Genomic DNA, 18,231 nt, shown 5'->3' with positions numbered 1-18,231 from the left:
TTTGATCAAAACAAGAACTAAACATTTGTGAAGGGACATTTGTTCTAGAACCACGTTCTTTTGTAGTTGTCATTCACGGCTATCCAATTAACGCTATGAAATTTTTGTTTATAGCACAATAGTGGCTTTTTTTCTTTTTTTTTACATTCAGGAGGCCAGACAGAACTGTAATAGTGAACAAAATAGTCAAAACAGTAGAATGCAAAACAAAAATAACAGTAAAAACATGAAATGAATTAGTTTACCCCTATTATATTAATCTAGGCTACATAAAAATCATAACTTGAGAATCCATGTATAAGCACATTGTTTTATTTCAGATTTGCTAGCATTGAGTAGTACTTGTGAGTCACCTGTTCTGAACTGAAAATTTGAACCAAAGTTATAAAAGTGGTTTATATAAATGAGAATATGATGTGATAAAGCTCAGTGGTGGGTCCATTACTACTGCATCACACGACATGCAATGTTCAGACCTCGATAATCAATAAAATAGACAGTGTTTGACTTTAGATTTTACATTCATACAAATTAAATAATACACTTTTGGACCAGAAACATAGTTACTCAGTCGACATGTTCAATAATTTTGCCATTCATTCATTCATTCATACACAGCCTTTGTAAACCTTGACATCAATATACTCATCAATATAGTCAATATTTAGATATAATGTGTGCATGAAAAAGGACATTCTTTTTTTTACTATTCTGTGACAGTCAATCAACATTAACCCAAAAAATGGTTTAAAAAATAACTCTTACGTCCTTTAAAAAACTAGCTACATCCATAATGCCATTCTTTAATCTGACATGCTCTGTTGCAGGCTGACTGACGGGTAACGAAAACACATGTATATGTACACTGGAGTTTCCCAGAATTCAACACTTTGCTGAATTGAATTGAATGCGTTAACATACACTGAGGTTAGAAAGCACCAGAAGGCATCTACCCAAAAGAAGCTCTGAGTAACCATCAAAACAGTGGTCTTGATAGTCTTTGACATCACCTACTTTCTCTCTCTTTCATGGATGATGGTTAAAATGGTGAAATGGGAGATTGGCCTCATCATGAGAACTGAATGACAGGTGAGCGAAGGAAACACATGTGAGGAGAGAAGTTGAGATGAAAAGATGAAAGCTCCAGGAAAACAACACTACATTCCAGAATCAATGTGAGCAGAAAAAAACACACAGGCATGGAATGTGAAGGACGGCAGGAAAAGAGTCATGCAGACAAACAGATGTGGTTTTGATGATCAAATGGTTTGATTTTTTAGTTTGGTTTGTGTAACAGTTTTACCTGGAATTTAAACTTGAATGCATTCACACTCAATTCAAATTCAATTCAAATCGATGTGAATTTGAATTCATTCATGGGACGGAGATTGAATTGAATGTACTTCACAATATTTTTATGAGAATGATATTTTGAACAGGTAAGCCATCAGGTGTTCAGTTTGTTATTTGGAAATTAAACTGAATTGCATTCACACTCAATTCAAATCAGTGATTTTGAATTCATTGACAAGATAGAGATGGAACTGAACACTTCACAATACATTATGAAAAAGTAATTTTAAACAGAAAAGTCATCAGGTGTGAGGCAAATCTCCCAGGGAATCATTTCAAAAAGCTCATCTTCTGTGTTCTGCACACTAGAAAGGAGCCATTTCTCTGACCATAGTGCCCAAGACAGGCCATCTGTGATGCTGACCTTGATTGGACTGTTGGTTTAATGAGTTGTTTGTGAACAGTCTCAGTCTAATTATATCCAACTTATTTATATCAGATCATAAATTAGTAATGTGCAACAAAGAATTGATAGCAACCCAGCACAGGGCTCCAACAGTTACATTAATACAGACAAAATGCTTTGGGAACAGTCAGACAGGATGCTACAATCATGAAAATATGCAGACGAAGAAGTTATTTTGTAATTTTTGTGAATGCAAAAAGATGTTTACACCAACAGAACTATGAAATGTCTCTTCAGGAGCCCTGGGCCATGTTGGTGGCATTTATCGGTCTCCATCCTCAGCTGGTGCAATGTCAACTTAAGGCAGTGTGGTAGGATTCTTCTAATGCCGTCAAACACTTTCCCTCCATTTCTTTTTGAGCATAAGGCAACTAACGCAAATATATATATATATATATATATATATATATATATATATATATATATATATATATATATATATATATATATATATATATATATATATGTATGTATGTATATATCCGTATTTCAAGACCTTTGGTTCCAAACTGCGGTGTAAAGATGGGAAATGTTAGCATTAAGGCAGAACAGTTAAGCTAAGGTGGCTAGTGTAGCCTTTAGCATCCTGTATCTGGATCTATTCTACAGAAACTAAAGGACTGATTATACATAGGGAACTACAGAATTTTAAAGCAAATTGCCAAGCAGCTTGGAAAGAGTAACTGGTTGTCATGATCACACAAGTCAATGGTTTAGCAAACTTTGGAAGAGTAGAACATGAGTTGATTTCCACCTTTTTGAAAGTTAAAGGGTGAAACATAATGACAGTCCAGTTACAATTTGTCTTCATGTAGTTGTTCTAACAAAGGCCTACGTTCTCACACACACATACACGCGCACACACTCGTACACATACACACCTAGTTCGTTCTAGTACAGTGCAGCAACAGAAATGGCCGAATCTAGCCACTTACAATGCAATCGGACAAAGAAAATCGCAGGCTATGGAGTGTTCCTCGATAACAGGTTTGCACAAAGGCAACCCCAGTTTGCTCTATAAAAAAAGTAGAAGAAAAGAGAAGGAGCACAGGACAAAAAAGGGAAGGGGAGACAACAGAGAAAAAGAAGAAGAAGAAGAAAAAAAACAGGACGGTCAGTTTTTAGAGCATGCAAGGCCAACTGTCATCCACATTAACATTTAGCTGTAGGGGTTGTGTTTGAGATGGAAGGGTTTGTGCAACTACTGACCAGTGTAGTTTTCAAGTAATTTTTCACATGAAGAATTAAAAGGGTAGGTGAACGAACATGTAAAACCACAGTGTAAAGGGAAAACGCTCACACAAAGAAAACAAGGTAAATAGGTCCCAAGGCCGTTAAACGCAGTATGCCACACATTTGGAAATGGTACGGCCAATTCTGTTTGGCCTTCCTCCAGCTTCTTAATTAACACACAGCATCAGTAGCCCATTAGTGTATATCACAAGAACACATTTCAGTGCTTTAGTTTCAGATTAAGGGTAACAAGCCAAGATTGGTCTCCAAATAGTGTCCCAATCTTGACTCTGGAATAATGAAGGCTGATTTTGATTTGATAATTAGACTATTTCTAGAGAGACTGTCATACGGATGTCTCGGGCCCTGGTGCGCGGTAGGCATAAGCTGCCCCAGAAAATCTTGGGTTTTCTCCTATTCGGAGGAAGGAGCTGAAGGTGCAGTAGTCAGGCCGGCCCCCCCAGTATGTACACATCAGTTTTTTGGGAGGGGAGGAGTCAGACCTGCGATGGGTGTGGTTCTGGCTTTCGTTGTCACGTCTGTCGTGTTTCCGTGTAGGTGGAGCTTGGAGGGAGGACAGGGGGGTGAACTCGGACAGGTGGCCCTTATACAACTTATCGGCATTCTGGAGTAAAGAACAAGGGAACACAAATATTGAATTATCAGACTGCATCATATAGAGGCATGTAAATGCAAGCATTGGTCACATCACAAGCTGAAACAACACAAATCCAAAGCCCAGCAAGATGCAATGCAAAAAAGAATAAAATATTACATTAAAAAAATCACATATCCAATATTAACCACATGCACAAGCCCAGTCCCAGAAGATGTTAAACTGATCAGTTGAGTGGCTGTTGCAGCATAAACTGCGGAGAGATATTTAGCTAAGGCTATTGACAAATTCAAGATTTTCTTCATTGGAAGGAAAAAGGGCATTCACCGCATATCACATTTATTTGATAAAAATACAGTAAAACAATGACATTGTGAAGTTTTATTACAATTTAAAGGAACTGTTTTCTATTTTATATATATATATATATATATATATATATATATATATATATATATATATATATATATATATATATACATATATATATATATATATATATATATATTAAACTAGATTATTCTAAAGACTTAATATTCTTTAAGCAAAATATAAATATAATTTCTTGTTTTTGTCTTTTGATTTTGCTGTGAAAAATTATCAGTACAAATTTTGTGATATTCACCGATCATAAGCAAGTTCTAGGAATGGTGGACATTTTGAAATATATGACAATTTTTCACTAATTTAGACACAATATGAAAGGAAGATTCAAGAAAAGAAAAAATATGCATGCATGTCAGAGTGTTAGATGTTAAACTGTATGTCAAGGCTGCTGTGTGTACTTGTGTATGTGTCAGAAGAACCCATAGTCCCCATGTCCTGTTAGCTGCATATACTGCACACCCCAAACCACAACCCAATACATTCATTCTGAAGCTTGAAATCCAAACCAAACCAGTCTATAGGTTTCACACCAAACAACAGACCCACACAGGTGTAACAAAGGCATTTCAATCAAGTTTGCTTTCACTGGAAAGAGCCAGTTAGCAGGATTCTGGAATTCTCAGAATGACTCTAGAACACATGTCATCTGAGAACTCTAGAACTCCACTTGAGTTGAGTGTGGATTAGTTCTTTCTGGCTTTAGTCTTCAACTTCACATTCTCTTTACCATAGAGCTCCTAGGCCATCTAGCAGTGAAGTATGAACGTTTGTCTCAACCATTTCAAAGAACTTCCCAGCCCTCATTCTCTGTGAAATATCATACACAAAAACAAACTCAAACGTGGCATAACAGAACCATGTGCACAATATTTTCTAGAATTTGTCTTGATTTTGAAGTCTTTTGAAGAAATAGCATTAAACAACTTTATATCAGCAACATAAAATACACAGGTACATACTATACATGCACACTTCATGCATGCAAACATATAGAGTGACGCAATAAAAGACTTAGAACATAAAGAGAGACACCACAGGGTACTGCAGCTTATGTTATTGGCATGTTGGGGAGCTTGTGAGTCTCATTAATGCTCAGCAGGTCATGACCCTGTTGTGTCTTCGCTCACTGATACACACACGCACATGCAGAGAGAGTGTGTAGGTTCACCTCCGGCTCAGTTCAGAAACTGACACTGCTGGAGGTCTGGGAGAGCATAAAGATGGTGGACTGCTCAGCAGTGAGACACTGCCGCTTTGTCTGCCGTTACCACAGGTCAAGGGTTAAACACACAGGGGAAGGGGAAGGTCAAGCACCAGAGAGGAAGAGCATCAGGAGAGAAAAAGAGAGATGAAAGAGAGATATAAAAAAGAAAGGGTTAAGAAAGTTTAATTCATCCTCAGAGATTAATAAAGGAACTTCAGCAGCTTTCAAAGCATTCAAAGTTTCTGGAAGTGCAAGTGATAAGACATTTTGCCTTGGCACATAACTTATAAGTTTGATAAGTACTAAAACGACTAAAACTCAAATAAAAATAAAGCTAAATATAAAAACTAACTAAACTTTAAAATTTAAACAGAGAAGCTAATCATAAATATTAATAAATACTATAAGTCAAAAACACCCATTCATTAGGTATCATAATTACATAATGATAACAATTTATCATTAATTAATGGTCATTCATAATACAACTTAACATAATTTCATTTTTTTTTAAATATGTTTAGTATAGATTTACATTAACCAAGACTGACAAATGCTGTAAGAGTGTAATAGGGAAGATGAGTGAGAGGGTTAGACCAGTGGTAAGGCAGTTTACACAAGCACACACATTCAATTTCCTTCTGAAATTTTTCTTAGCATAGTATGGTAACATACTATGTGTGCACACAGTAAAATACACAGTATTCATTGTGTCATACATTGTTTGACAAAGAATCAACAGGTCAAATAAAACCACTGAACAGCTTAAAGAGTCATCCAACGTAATGAAAATCTACAGATGGAGAGAATCGTGAACTGCATCCATAATCCACTTACATCAAGCACATTGGGGACCAGTCCGACGCAAGTGTAAATCTGAAGACCAGTTAGTAGCAATTATCACAAACTATTGCACCATTGAGCTGCTTCAGATCAACAATTATTTGGTTGAAAATAGCACAAATATTTCTTTTAAATAGCTGTAATCTTGCAAAAGGAATCAATCTTAGTTGGATAAGACAACATTTTTGGTCGATTCAGACGTTGATTCCAATTAAAACAAAGCTGTAATCAGTGCAGTCAGTTCAATATACCTGTACACATATAATATGAAAAAAGCTACAAAATATCCTGAAAACATAGGTTATTAAAATTATACAGGACCTACAGCTTTAAACAACAAAATATTTCTACCCCTCACGGCTTTGCTTTCATTTGCATCAAACTACTCGAACTAATAGTCACTGCATATAATATTATTTCTTTTTAAAAGCTGTCTATTACTGAAATAAAGACACATTTACTGTATATATGTTTGACATGTGAGGTAACTGTATCTTTTCATCTATATGAAAAAGCAGATAGTGAGAGCTTTGCTGTGGTACCTGTATTTTCTCAGTGGTGGTGGGCCTTAGAGCTCTACACAGCACTTTCTTCACCACATCAGGCAGCAGACAGACGATAATCAGCAGAATTATACTGAGCCATGCAGGACCGCTGGACAACATCTGCATGAACACATAGTACATCCTCTGATAGTTCAGGAAAGGCCTACAAAGAACAAAAACACACCAGAGATATCATGTTCGATTCAAATGAATTTGATTTAGTGAGATTAAGTGTATAACAGGCCAGGCCGTACCAAATGATGCCTCCCCACAGGAGGGAGAAGATGACATAGACTAGCAGTGACCCCCATATGACAAAGTGGTTGATCCATGTCCAGTAATGTGTGTCCAGGGCAAGCTAAAGCATGTAGACACAGTGAGAAACGGGGAGACACAGCAGTTGATACCAGCCAAGATCATAACACATGTGTGTCAGTTGTATTACCTTTAGTGTGACCGTGAACACCAGGACAGTGAACACAAGTGTTCCAAAGGTCCAGTTTCCAAACATCTGGAACAGAGAAATATTGAGAAAGGCAAAGGGAGATTGGCACTGATGCAGAAATAGACACTCAAATGAGTGTTAGTGCACAGCTCACCCTCTCATCGCCTTACAAACCGGAGACATTGCAGTTATTCATCTTAAAAGCTTATGTGCCTTTATTTGAACAATTTAGTAGCACTTGGTAGAAAAAGACTTGGATTATCTGGTAAGAATATATTAACAAAAAATATTTCCTCATGATATGGACATTTTTAAACAACACTAAGTTTATCAAAAACCTGTCCAATAAATATTATGCACAAAATATTATTTATAAGTATAACTAAATAAGAAAAAGTACTATAAAAATGACGCAAAAAGCTGAAGAAAACAACGACAACAAACGAAAGATGCAACATAACTGAGTAAATTTTTTTAGTATATATATAAAAAAATAAAAATTAAGAATTCCCAAATTTATATGGAAATTTATATTATATATTATTTGTACATTTAATATGTTATAAGCAAAAAAAATTGTAGACCCTATATAATGTAAGAAATGTACCTAATTATTAATATAATTAATTATAATTGTTATATATCTCAAGTGTAATTATAATTTGAATATATGTATGTATATACACACAAATTATTTTATGCTTTTATGTTTTAATTTGATTAAAAAAAAAACATGAACATGAATATAAACATGAACATACATTTTTATCAGACTGTATTTGTAAATTTGTATTTGTATCAGATGCCCTTATCTTAACTTACAGAAGCATATAAATATAATCAAAGGACAGAACACTAAATCAAAAGTCCCTTTAAAAATCTATTCCTTGTGAATAACTTGCAAGATATAGTAGCATTATGTCATTATTTTAATGGTGCTGTGCATGAAAGCACTTTTATGTCTTTGTTTTACCGAGATTATTAATGATGTCTGGGGCTCGGTGATGTCACATGCATTTTATATTTTTTCCATAAAAGCCTCATCAATAAATAGTGAGCTTAGATAGTCCCTTAAAATGTTATAATGGATTCAGTTTCGCAGATTTGTCCAATAAAACTTGGGTGCTGTAAGCTTCTCTGTGTGATTGTGTTTGTATCTTTTGGGAGGATTTGTTCCCTCATTGTTTACAGTCTTGGCAAACGGCTGATTGAGACACAATGGTTTCTCTTTTAGAACCTTCCCCTGTCTGTGGACCGGCCACACTGTTGATGGCACTTTGCAAAACAACATCTACACTATAAAGAGTGCTCTTTATGAAATCACTGCATGTTTACCTCACAATCACACTCAAAGTCAACAAGCCACAGCAAAACACGAGCAGGTCAAAGACTGTATGGCACCAAATGGTTTTAGTGAACACAGTGAACAATATAATGTTGATGAGTTACCAGTTTAAAAAGCAAGGACACACAATAAATGTCAACAAGTTTGGGGAACTTACCTTAATGAGAAATCTAAATTAAATTCACTGCTAAAAACATGTCAAGGGCAAATGATATTTACAGAAGTTGAAACATTTTCAGAATGATAAATCTGATATTTCAGTTGCAAAAATGTGCACAGTTTAGCAATTTTATATTTACAGGGTTCCTACACATTTTCCATTTAAAAAATCCATACTTTTCCAGACTCACATTTCCAAACCTCTCAGTAGATGTTTGTAGCGCCTGACCGATATATTGTTTTGCCATATTATCGCCGTTATGAACCTGATATAACTGATATGATATGACTGATTCGCTGATATTACTTTTTTTTTTACAGAACATATAATGCAGAAATGCTAATAACTAAGTGTATTACTAAGGTGAAACATTCCAGCAGAGCGCTCTCCATTGTTTGCTACTGATGACTACGATCGGTGTGGAGATGAGCAGATGAGCTCAAACTTCACCCGAGTCCACCGCCTGCCACCCACTGCATCATTACAATGATTCTAATTCTTAGATTTGCATTATGATATAATAAATGGATGGCTAATTTTTGAACAGCAGATTCAGTGGCATTAGAGGTGAACTGTGCATCACGGCATGCTCCTACGGCGCATACGGCTCCACGGCCACCAGAGCTGATCGTGGCCACTCAGTCAAAGCTTGTGTTTATACCAGCCACGGCGTGGCCAAGAACTCATGCTTCTCACTTCGGTCACATCACATTTCCTAACTGGGTGTCTCTACAGGATTGTAAGCAGAGTGGCGCAACAAAATACAATAGAACCCATTATAATCAGTGATGCTGTCTACACTGGATGCAGAAAAACGTGACACAACAAATCCTGACCGTAAACTAATGCCTTGTTCTTTTTATGACGTACTGATACAAAGTACAAATGATTTTCAACAGTCGCTTTGTCGCATCCATTGAAAATTTAGTATCTTTCTGCAGTCCAAAACACGGTGGTTTGAATCTGTCGAATGGTGATTTAACGCTATGGAACTAAATAGGGGCAAAAGTCTCGAAATGCTAAATATTATTACATGCTTTATTTTTTCATACTTTTCCAGACCTGGAAATGACATCAAATTCCATACTTTTTCACACCCCATAGGAACCCTGTTTTTAATCAGAAATAATTCATCTCTTAATGTTATAGTTTCTGCCACTTTCCACAAATAGGGAAAAACCTTTGTTGCCTTATTCAACAAATGGTCAGTGAAAGAGACGCTTAAACCAGTGGTTTTCAACCTGTGGTCCGCGTATTGCAGGTGGGCCTCCAATTATTTTCTGTTCATTTCCAGTCCATTCTAGGGCTGTGCGATTAAAAGAAAATGTCCTAAAATCACGATTTGAGCGTGCGCATATGCCTAACTCCAGGTTCACACACTGTCTGTGATGCACCTTTTTTCTGAGCCAATGTTGACGGATCAGAGCGTTCTCACTGTGGTAAAAGGCTAGAAATAAAAACGTGCGCAAATAATTCATGTCTAACACATGAGCATAGAGTGAATTTGTTAATGAACAGGATGCAGTTTAAGTGAGAGGAGACACGTTTTAAGTGTGCACACTCTCTCCTCGCAAAGCAGCGTGTATCTGAGCAAGCACGACCGGTTTTGTGACAGAGCAAAGGAAATCTGCTGCGTACAGAGATTCGCACTCGTGCATTATTTTAATGTGCTTTCGCGTTATATTTATGTGCTCTCACTGCTGACCGCATACACATACTGTATACACACTGCAAACGCCTGAGGCACCGCTGCAATTAATGAGCTCTATGAACAATGCATGGCAAAAAAGAAAAAATAGTCCCTGTATACAGGATTTTTTTTTTTTTTTTTTTTTTTTTGCCACAAGTCTATACATTTTTTTACATCTTCACTATAGTGATAATTTTGACTTATGTCTGTTCTAGAGATGTTACAACTTTTTGATAAAGCTCTGATTGGTTTTCTTTTGGAAATATGTTTCAAATTAATCCTGAATGCATTTATGACTGTAAAAGCACAATTGCAAAATTGATCAAAAAAATCGCGATAGTTTTTTTTTTTTTTTTTTTTGTCCATATCGCACAGCCCTAGTTTATTCAATAAATATAGTTTAAAATCTAGCTTCTGAGTACTAAGTTATTAACCCAACAATAGCGGGGTCAGTTAATTTTTTTGAAGTGGGCCGCGCAAACATATGTGTTTGGTTGTGTGGGCCGCGAGTTGAAAAAGGTTGGGAACCACTGGCTTAAACACATTGATCTCCAATATCACGGGCTCAAACTAAATACTTTATTAATTATGGCTATTTTATTTGCTGTTAATTTTATACAAGGTTGATCATTTTTACAACCCTGTAATCAAAAGTTTAAAAACAAATTTGTGTGATTTTGCATTTTGCTAGAAATAAATAAATATTAAAACTAAATAGCAAAATGTATAATAATAAAATAATAATAGAAACTAAATAATTTTATTGGATTATTTAGATTTTGGGCCCTATCATACACCTGGCACAATGCGGCACAAGTGTTTTTGCTAGTTTCAGCCCGACGCAGTTTTCATTTTCCCATCTGCACCACCTTGTATCCATTTGTGCACCCATGGGCGTGCTGGTCTAAAAAAGAGACGTGTTTAGGCGCACCGTTGGCGTATATAATATACAAAGAGACACCCTATTCAATGCAATAAATGTACCTATGTTAATGGGTCACTAGTGTAAACCCTATTTGTGGAAAAAGCCTCCAGCTTCCCTTTTAATTGAAAAGTTTCTGAATAGATTCTCTTCAATTCAACATGTACAGGTACTGTACCAAACAATGTGATATGGTTAATCCACGTGTCCTCTTGTTCATTCATTTGCCCTTGCAGTGAGTCATGAGAGGATGGATGCGTATCCTATGGGCCGATGAGGATGACACACAGGACAGACACAAACTCCCACTCCATCACAAGATGATAGACAGAGGAAGATGAACGGGGGACTTGCTATTCTATACCTACAGTGACTGGTCCTCAGTATAGGGGACACTGGGATGTTTTTACGATGGCAGTGAACGGTTAGTGTTAGTAGACACTATGTGAGTGCGAGTGGCTTTAGGGTGAGGGGAAGGGCTGAGAAGGGTACAGTAAAACTAAAAATAGGATGAGAAACAGATAGGGACAGGCTTACCATCTGTGTGTTGGTGGCCATTAGCTGAGGAAAGAAAGAGAAGCAGAAAAGAAAAGAAAGGCAAAAAGGGGGTAGATAAAAAGAGGAAAAGAGAGACAGAGAAAGAGAAGAAAATGAAAGAAAAGAAGGAGAGGGAGGGGACAGGGGGCAAGAAAGTAAAGAAAAAATTAGGATGTTATAACTTAAAGTAAATCAAACAGGTAAAAAAGCGATCCAAAAAGGTTACTATGATTCAACTTAATGCCACAGAGAAATATGTCTGGTCTGACTGATTACCCAGCATGCTTTGTTGTCGCATAAATGACTGGAGAAGCACCTGTAATGACTTCAGACATAAGCAAAGGAGGACAGACAAAAGTCTGCAAGCTGGATCAAGACCTCAGTTAAACACCAAATATGTACATTACAAGCATTGAAACAACTTTAAACACTCAATAATCATCGGCCACCCATTCAATCTGTATGCGACCGCTTTATTTGACTGAGAAATACAATGAACTCAAGAAATAAAAACGTCTGGTTAAGTTGAATAAACAAAACACACACAGAAAAATGTGAAAAAGAAATCATGGTTTATACAGTGACTGCTTTACCTGGCCGTTGCTGGTGAAGGTTGTGTTGTCGAAAAGGAAGACAGCACCAAAGAAGAAGACCACGGCATTAAAAACCCCCAGAAGTGTCCAGTAGATGAAAGTGGGCCATCTCAGCAGGGAATTCTTGGCAATATCTCTGTAAAAAAAAAAAGAAGGAAAAATGGAATCACTTATTGAAATAACCACATATCGTTTGCATAACCACAGTGTGCTGTAAGCTTTACAGAGCTGGAAAAATGAACATCATCTTAAACTGTAATTACAGATTGCATGTGCATGTAATGCCTTGCCTTGAAAAATAACTAAAGTTTAAGTTGAAACATAAAAATTACAAAAAGAAAATGAATAAAAACCTAGAGTAAAAACAGATGTAAAAGTTACATTGTTTATCGATTTAACCTCATTGTGTCATACAGAAATAAATGAGATTTTTACTAGTTTTAGCATTTTTATATCTATCTATCTATCTATCTATCTATCTATCTATCTATCTATATGTATATATATACATATAGATATAAAATGTTTTTTTGTTTTTTTTGAGTTAATTATCTCACACGCCGCCTTTAGAGTATCGGAAGAGATCTCAAGAATGTCTCAAACTGTGAGCTGTGAGTTGAACTCCGACATTTAGATCAAATGATCTGAGCTATGCTCTCAGTTCATTTTGTTTGTATACATTTATACCAAATGAAGTGCAACTGATACTAAATTGAAAAGCAATGGAGCAGTCCAACATTTCATTGTAAAATAATATGGTTATTTATGAGCGCTCTATGAAACATCAGTTTAGTCTCAAACTACACTGGAGATTGGATGGATCTCTTATTTTGAAAAAATAAATAAAAATAAGCATCATTTCAGCTGTTTGTATCCGTTCTTTAAAAAATTAGAAAATATCAGATCAGCACTATTTCTAGTGAGAAAGTCCTTGATAGCTACAAATGCCACACTATGTGTCAGTAAAGAACACTGAATATATTGAACAAGCAATGCAGAGGAATAAGAGGGCGGAAATGCAGTGTCAGGACATTTGGTGATAAAATGTACAGAAGTTCTATCAGTATTTCTGCCCAGTGCAGTGTGTAAATTGAGTTTAGTGCAAGGGTCTGTGTAGATATGTTTGCCAAAGGCTGATGGAACTGTCCAACTATAGCAGACTCGCATTTGGAACCAGTGTGTTCAGAAAACCTAGAGGCTCACAATCAGAAAGGGCATTTTATTAAAAGAGAAAATATACAGAGTGAGATACATCAGGTAATTCATTAGATACAAAAATGATGCATTATTTTTATTTAAACTGATTCAGCATATTAAAGGGTTAGTGTGGTGTCACTACTGCAATATATGTTTTAATTCCTAGCAAAAAATGTGCTAATTAATATGCATGTATATTTATGACACATACAAAACATTTTATAACTACTGGTGAGAGTGGGAAAAGCAAAAAAAAAACAAAAAACAAAAAACTATCACCTAACTATTTCGAAAGTGCTTCATGAATTTGCTATAAAGTTTGTCTCAGGGACAAGACAGTTTTTTAAGTCTCAGTGAACCAACAGTCATCCACAAACGAGGCCAAGGTGAGTATAAATAGCCAGTGTGTAGACAGGGATTTATCAGTAGGTCTCACAGAAATAGAATAATGAACAGATAGTAAACGTGTCTCTCCAAAATACCTCTCCTGTACACATGATGACATGTGCCAATAAAAAAACTTAAACTCAGACCTAACTCCATACAGGTTTTCCATTTTGGATGAACTGTTCTCATTGTTTAAACCTATGCTCTAAGTTTAAAGTATAACTGTTACATGACAGTCAGACCATAGTTGTACTAGATAAGGGGGACGCTAGTGATACCCAAAAGTTCCTCACCTATAGAGAGAGGGGTCCCGTTTGAGGATGTCCATGTTGATGTGCTGCTCCATCAGACTGTAGAGGAGGATGGGTAATGAGGTGAAGCTGATATTGTACAGGGTCAGATATGCTGTGTCATACAGTGGCTGCAGAGGGACAAAAACAATTAAACCAATTTGCTATTGTTGATGCATATCAATTTAAGTTCAATGTAAGCACAGAAGAGAAACAGTTTTTTCTCTTAACCACATGCACTTTCATGTTCCAGGTGTCAATTTAAACATCTATTTGAAATACAGTCTAATAGCGATGGACCTTTGAGACATTTTGAGGTATGCGTTTACCTGCTGAGAGAAGCCACAGAAGAACTGATAGAGAAACTGAGGGAAGATGAAGCACACATTCTGTGGAGAGAAACCAGACCCTCAGTACCTGATGAACTAAACCCTTTAGACAGTTTGCTAGTGTGTGTGTGTGTGTGTGTGTATTCTGTTTGCTATAGACAGTACTCTATTAGAGTTGCATTTTCAACAAGATTGTTCAGTGGTTTAGTCAGAACTCCACAGATATTAAGCTACATTTTTTTTCTGTGTTTACAACCGCAGGCAATTATGATTGTGTTGTGTCAGCAAGCAATCAGCTATTTTGCTTGAGATTATCTTTTTTATTTTGTGTGTCTACACATTTTGTTTGAGGTTACCTTATAGAAGAAGTACTGGACCAGCTCAGCGATTCTAATGTAGTAGTAGTGCCCATGAACCAGCAGCATCTTCTTCAGGTGTTTGAACTTGGTAATCGCATAGTCACTGTTGCGGGCCGCCTGACGCCCCTCTTTCCCCATGATCCCTAAAGGCAGAACAACCAGTCAACAGGCATGTAAGATATTGCTGACATCGTTTTTGAACTGAATTCTATCAGAAACTGACTTCCTGGAGAAGTAATAACTAAAACGAAATGCTTTGCTTTTGTATGTGAGCATGAAATCACCGATTCCCACGTGAGCTTCCAGAATCATGCTGACATCATTGGCTCCGTCCCCGATGGCCAGCGTGATGGGGTGTTCTTTTGATGCTTTTATCAGCTTAACGATCTGAAAGAACAGTTTCCACGGGTCAAATCAGAATAGCTGAGAGATTAGATTATTAATCAGGGGTTTTGGGCTGTTTATGTGCAATGGGATAATATCCTATCTATCCTTTGTCATATGAGTTTGCTTTTACACATGAATTGCATGGGATTTTGTGGTTTGTTTCACATCAGTAATTGTCTTGTAATACAGTGAGTTCTCTCACTTCTAGACTCTGGTTTTTCCAGAAGCCCCAGAGAGTGACTGACAGGTTTAGCGTGCAGTAAATGAAAATGAAAAAGAGAAAGAGACTAGTCTCTTTTGATTGCACCATGTAACTCACAGGCTGAGAGATTAGAATAAGAGAACGAGGACAACCTTTCTCTGGCAGGTGGCTGTGTTAGTGCGAGTCAGGTTTTATCATCATTGTGGGGACCAAATGTGCCCAAATAGACACCAAGACCTTAAATCACCCTTAGTCAGTGGAACCCACAAGGAAAATGGCTTAATACACATGCTAAATTATGATTTAATGAAACATATCAGATATCAGATTGCACAAAGAAATATGCCGATATGCATTCTAAAATGTAAGTTAATAGCTTAATAATATTAACTTTTACCTAAATGATACTGGAAATAATGAAAAAGATCTGGTATAGGAAATGATCTGGTATCTACACTAAAATTTAAAAGGTTGGGGTTAGTAAGATTTTCTTTTTTTGAGAGAAATAAATATGTTTATTCACCAAGGTGCATTAAACTGATCAAAAAGGACAAAATAATTACACATTATTCCAAAAATAATCTATTTAAAACTTTACTTTTACATTTTCTATTAAAGAATCCTAGAAAAAAGTATCAAGGTTTCAGTGGTTTCAAAGAAATGTTTCATCAACACCAAATCAGCGGCCAAATCATGATTTCTGAAGGATCACATGACACTGTCGACTGCAGTAATGGCTGCTAAAAGTACAGCTTTGCATCACAGGAATAAATTACACTTTAAAATATATTACAATATAATTTTTTTATGTAATACTGTTTCACAATAATATGTGTATTTTTGATTAATTAAATACAGCCTTGGTGGGCATAAGAGACTTCTTTAAAAAATCTTTTGATTGGTAGTGTATACACTTTGAGACTGACGTGCTGCAGTACCTGTGCTTTTTGTAAAGGTGCCATGCGACAGCAGAGAACAGCGCTGCAGTTCCTGCAGATTTCCAGGAAAATCTCCTTGTAGTTTCCTCCATTGCTGATTACATCCTGTGTTGGCCTCAGTACAGCTGACAGTGTTGCCCCATCGATTATCAGCCCATAGTCTTGGTAATCACCTGAGAGCCTGTGGGAACAATGCATATGTGTGAAGGTGTCTGTGTGTGTATGTGAGCATGTAAATGTGTTCCACTGTACTCACCCTGAGAAAATGTCCCTGGTCATGCTGCCATGTTGTCTCAGGACAGTTCTGCTCAGATCAAACAGGACGTCATGGAGACTCTGCTCCTCTGTCCGCTTGGTTGTCAGTTCCAGGATCTGTGTATTGCGATGGAATAACCTGCTAGCATAGCATGTGGCTGCTGCCGTCTCCATTTTGTCCCCTGTGAGGACCCAAACCTTCATACCAGCCTTGTGCAGGGACTCAATGGTTTCAGCCGCTTTATCCTGCAGCCTGAAACAGAAAATGACATCCAATAGCATTTCAAAAGCAGCTAAAAATATACAAAGTGACAATTATGCAATTGTTGCTTTGACAACCCAATTGTCCCAAAAGATATTATATATTATATAGCCATATTATATAGCAATCCTGCAGGCTTTATTCTTTGCGCAGTGCTGGAGTGAAAGTTAATGGACAGTGCTCTGCATGGCTCGGTGGCGGGGAGGTCTTCTACCGCAGTGTGATGTCTTCACTCAGTAATTAAGCAGCCCAACAGTCAGGATTCACAGATAATTAAGACTCCACCCCCCACTGCACCTCACTCACAGCCCAGCGACGCAGGAAGTGACATCCTCACAAAGACTCCCGGGAAGAAACCACAAGACCTTCTACTTACACTACCTATTAAAGATTCTAATAACATGAATTGCATTTCACTTAACATTTTATTGAAGCTAAACAAATTCCCCAACATTCTATATGGCTCCCTATTTTAAAATCCTGGCTTAAAGTTGACATGAAATCAGATTTTATTTTATATGCTTCCTTAAATACACTTTCCTGGCCTTATTGTGCATGATTAATGTACTCAGTCTGAAAAAAATGTCAAATGACTTTGCTTTGCAAATGATGTCAACTAGGCCAAGCAGGCTGGCAAAATAATCTAACCCAATTGCCAAATAGCCATTCAAGGCATCATATTAACCTGCTGTTAGCAAATGCAGCATTTCTAAGATCTTGACAATAGTTTACACTAATTTAAGTCATTTAATGGCAGTTAACTTTAATGTAACATTGATTATATCCTCACTACAATCCACTGAAGACTTACATTCAAGTGAGGCTCTATTCTGGTTTAAAACATCACTTTTCTATTGCCCTTATTTTCTTCCTCTTGAATATCCTGTACTCCTCTCAAATACATTCCTTGCAGTGACATTTACAGAATTGTTGTGGGTGAAATCCAGTCAGTTTTGGATTTCAAATCCAGCCACCACATGATTGTGTATTTGGCGACAGGTTCAAGTTGGTGCGTTGACCAACAGAAAGCTGCTTGGTTTGAAAGTGACTTCTGCATGAGCTGTTCTTCACACATTGCTACACTATTGGCTATAGACAATGGATCTTTTTGCCCACAAAATTAGGTAAAGGGGTAAACGAGGTAAAATGGGTGGCCATTGCAGTTTCATGTAAGCTAGAAAGTTTCAAGGATTCTGTGTAAATAAAAAACAAACATATTATAAACAGTAAGTGGTGCCCCTTATCAAATTAGCTCCCTGTGTATTTGACTATAACATGATCTTGAGTGAGGTCTTAAAGGCAGAAACAGGCTGGTGCCTAGAGGGCACTGATTGCATCTAATCAAC

At 36.8% G+C, this 18,231-nt stretch overlaps 1 protein-coding gene across 2 annotated transcripts in view; it reads right to left on the bottom strand.

The window, feature by feature from the left end:
- Positions 1-296: 296 nt before the first annotated feature.
- The window catches only part of LOC128018633 (phospholipid-transporting ATPase IH), a 58,673-nt gene continuing 40,738 nt past the window's right edge, over positions 297-18,231 (bottom strand). The window contains exons 19-30 of one of the 2 annotated variants that reach the window (XM_052604259.1): positions 16,625-16,876; positions 16,369-16,549; positions 15,126-15,228; positions 14,839-14,984; positions 14,483-14,542; positions 14,157-14,284; positions 12,280-12,415; positions 11,687-11,710; positions 7,033-7,098; positions 6,842-6,945; positions 6,585-6,750; positions 297-3,617 (exon numbers count right to left, since the gene is read on the bottom strand). In XM_052604259.1, coding sequence (XP_052460219.1) covers positions 3,339-3,617; positions 6,585-6,750; positions 6,842-6,945; positions 7,033-7,098; positions 11,687-11,710; positions 12,280-12,415; positions 14,157-14,284; positions 14,483-14,542; positions 14,839-14,984; positions 15,126-15,228; positions 16,369-16,549; positions 16,625-16,876 — 1,645 coding nt within the window. In that variant the 3' untranslated portion in view covers positions 297-3,338. The remainder of the gene's footprint in view (positions 3,618-6,584; positions 6,751-6,841; positions 6,946-7,032; positions 7,099-11,686; positions 11,711-12,279; positions 12,416-14,156; positions 14,285-14,482; positions 14,543-14,838; positions 14,985-15,125; positions 15,229-16,368; positions 16,550-16,624; positions 16,877-18,231) is intronic. The other variant, XM_052604268.1, reaches the window with a different exon arrangement.

Source organism: Carassius gibelio, chromosome A1 (assembly GCF_023724105.1).
Source record: "Carassius gibelio isolate Cgi1373 ecotype wild population from Czech Republic chromosome A1, carGib1.2-hapl.c, whole genome shotgun sequence".
In the NCBI taxonomy this organism is placed as follows: domain Eukaryota; kingdom Metazoa; phylum Chordata; class Actinopteri; order Cypriniformes; family Cyprinidae; genus Carassius; species Carassius gibelio.
Note: the sequence above shows the minus strand (reverse complement) of the source record. Positions and strands in the feature narration are given on the sequence as shown.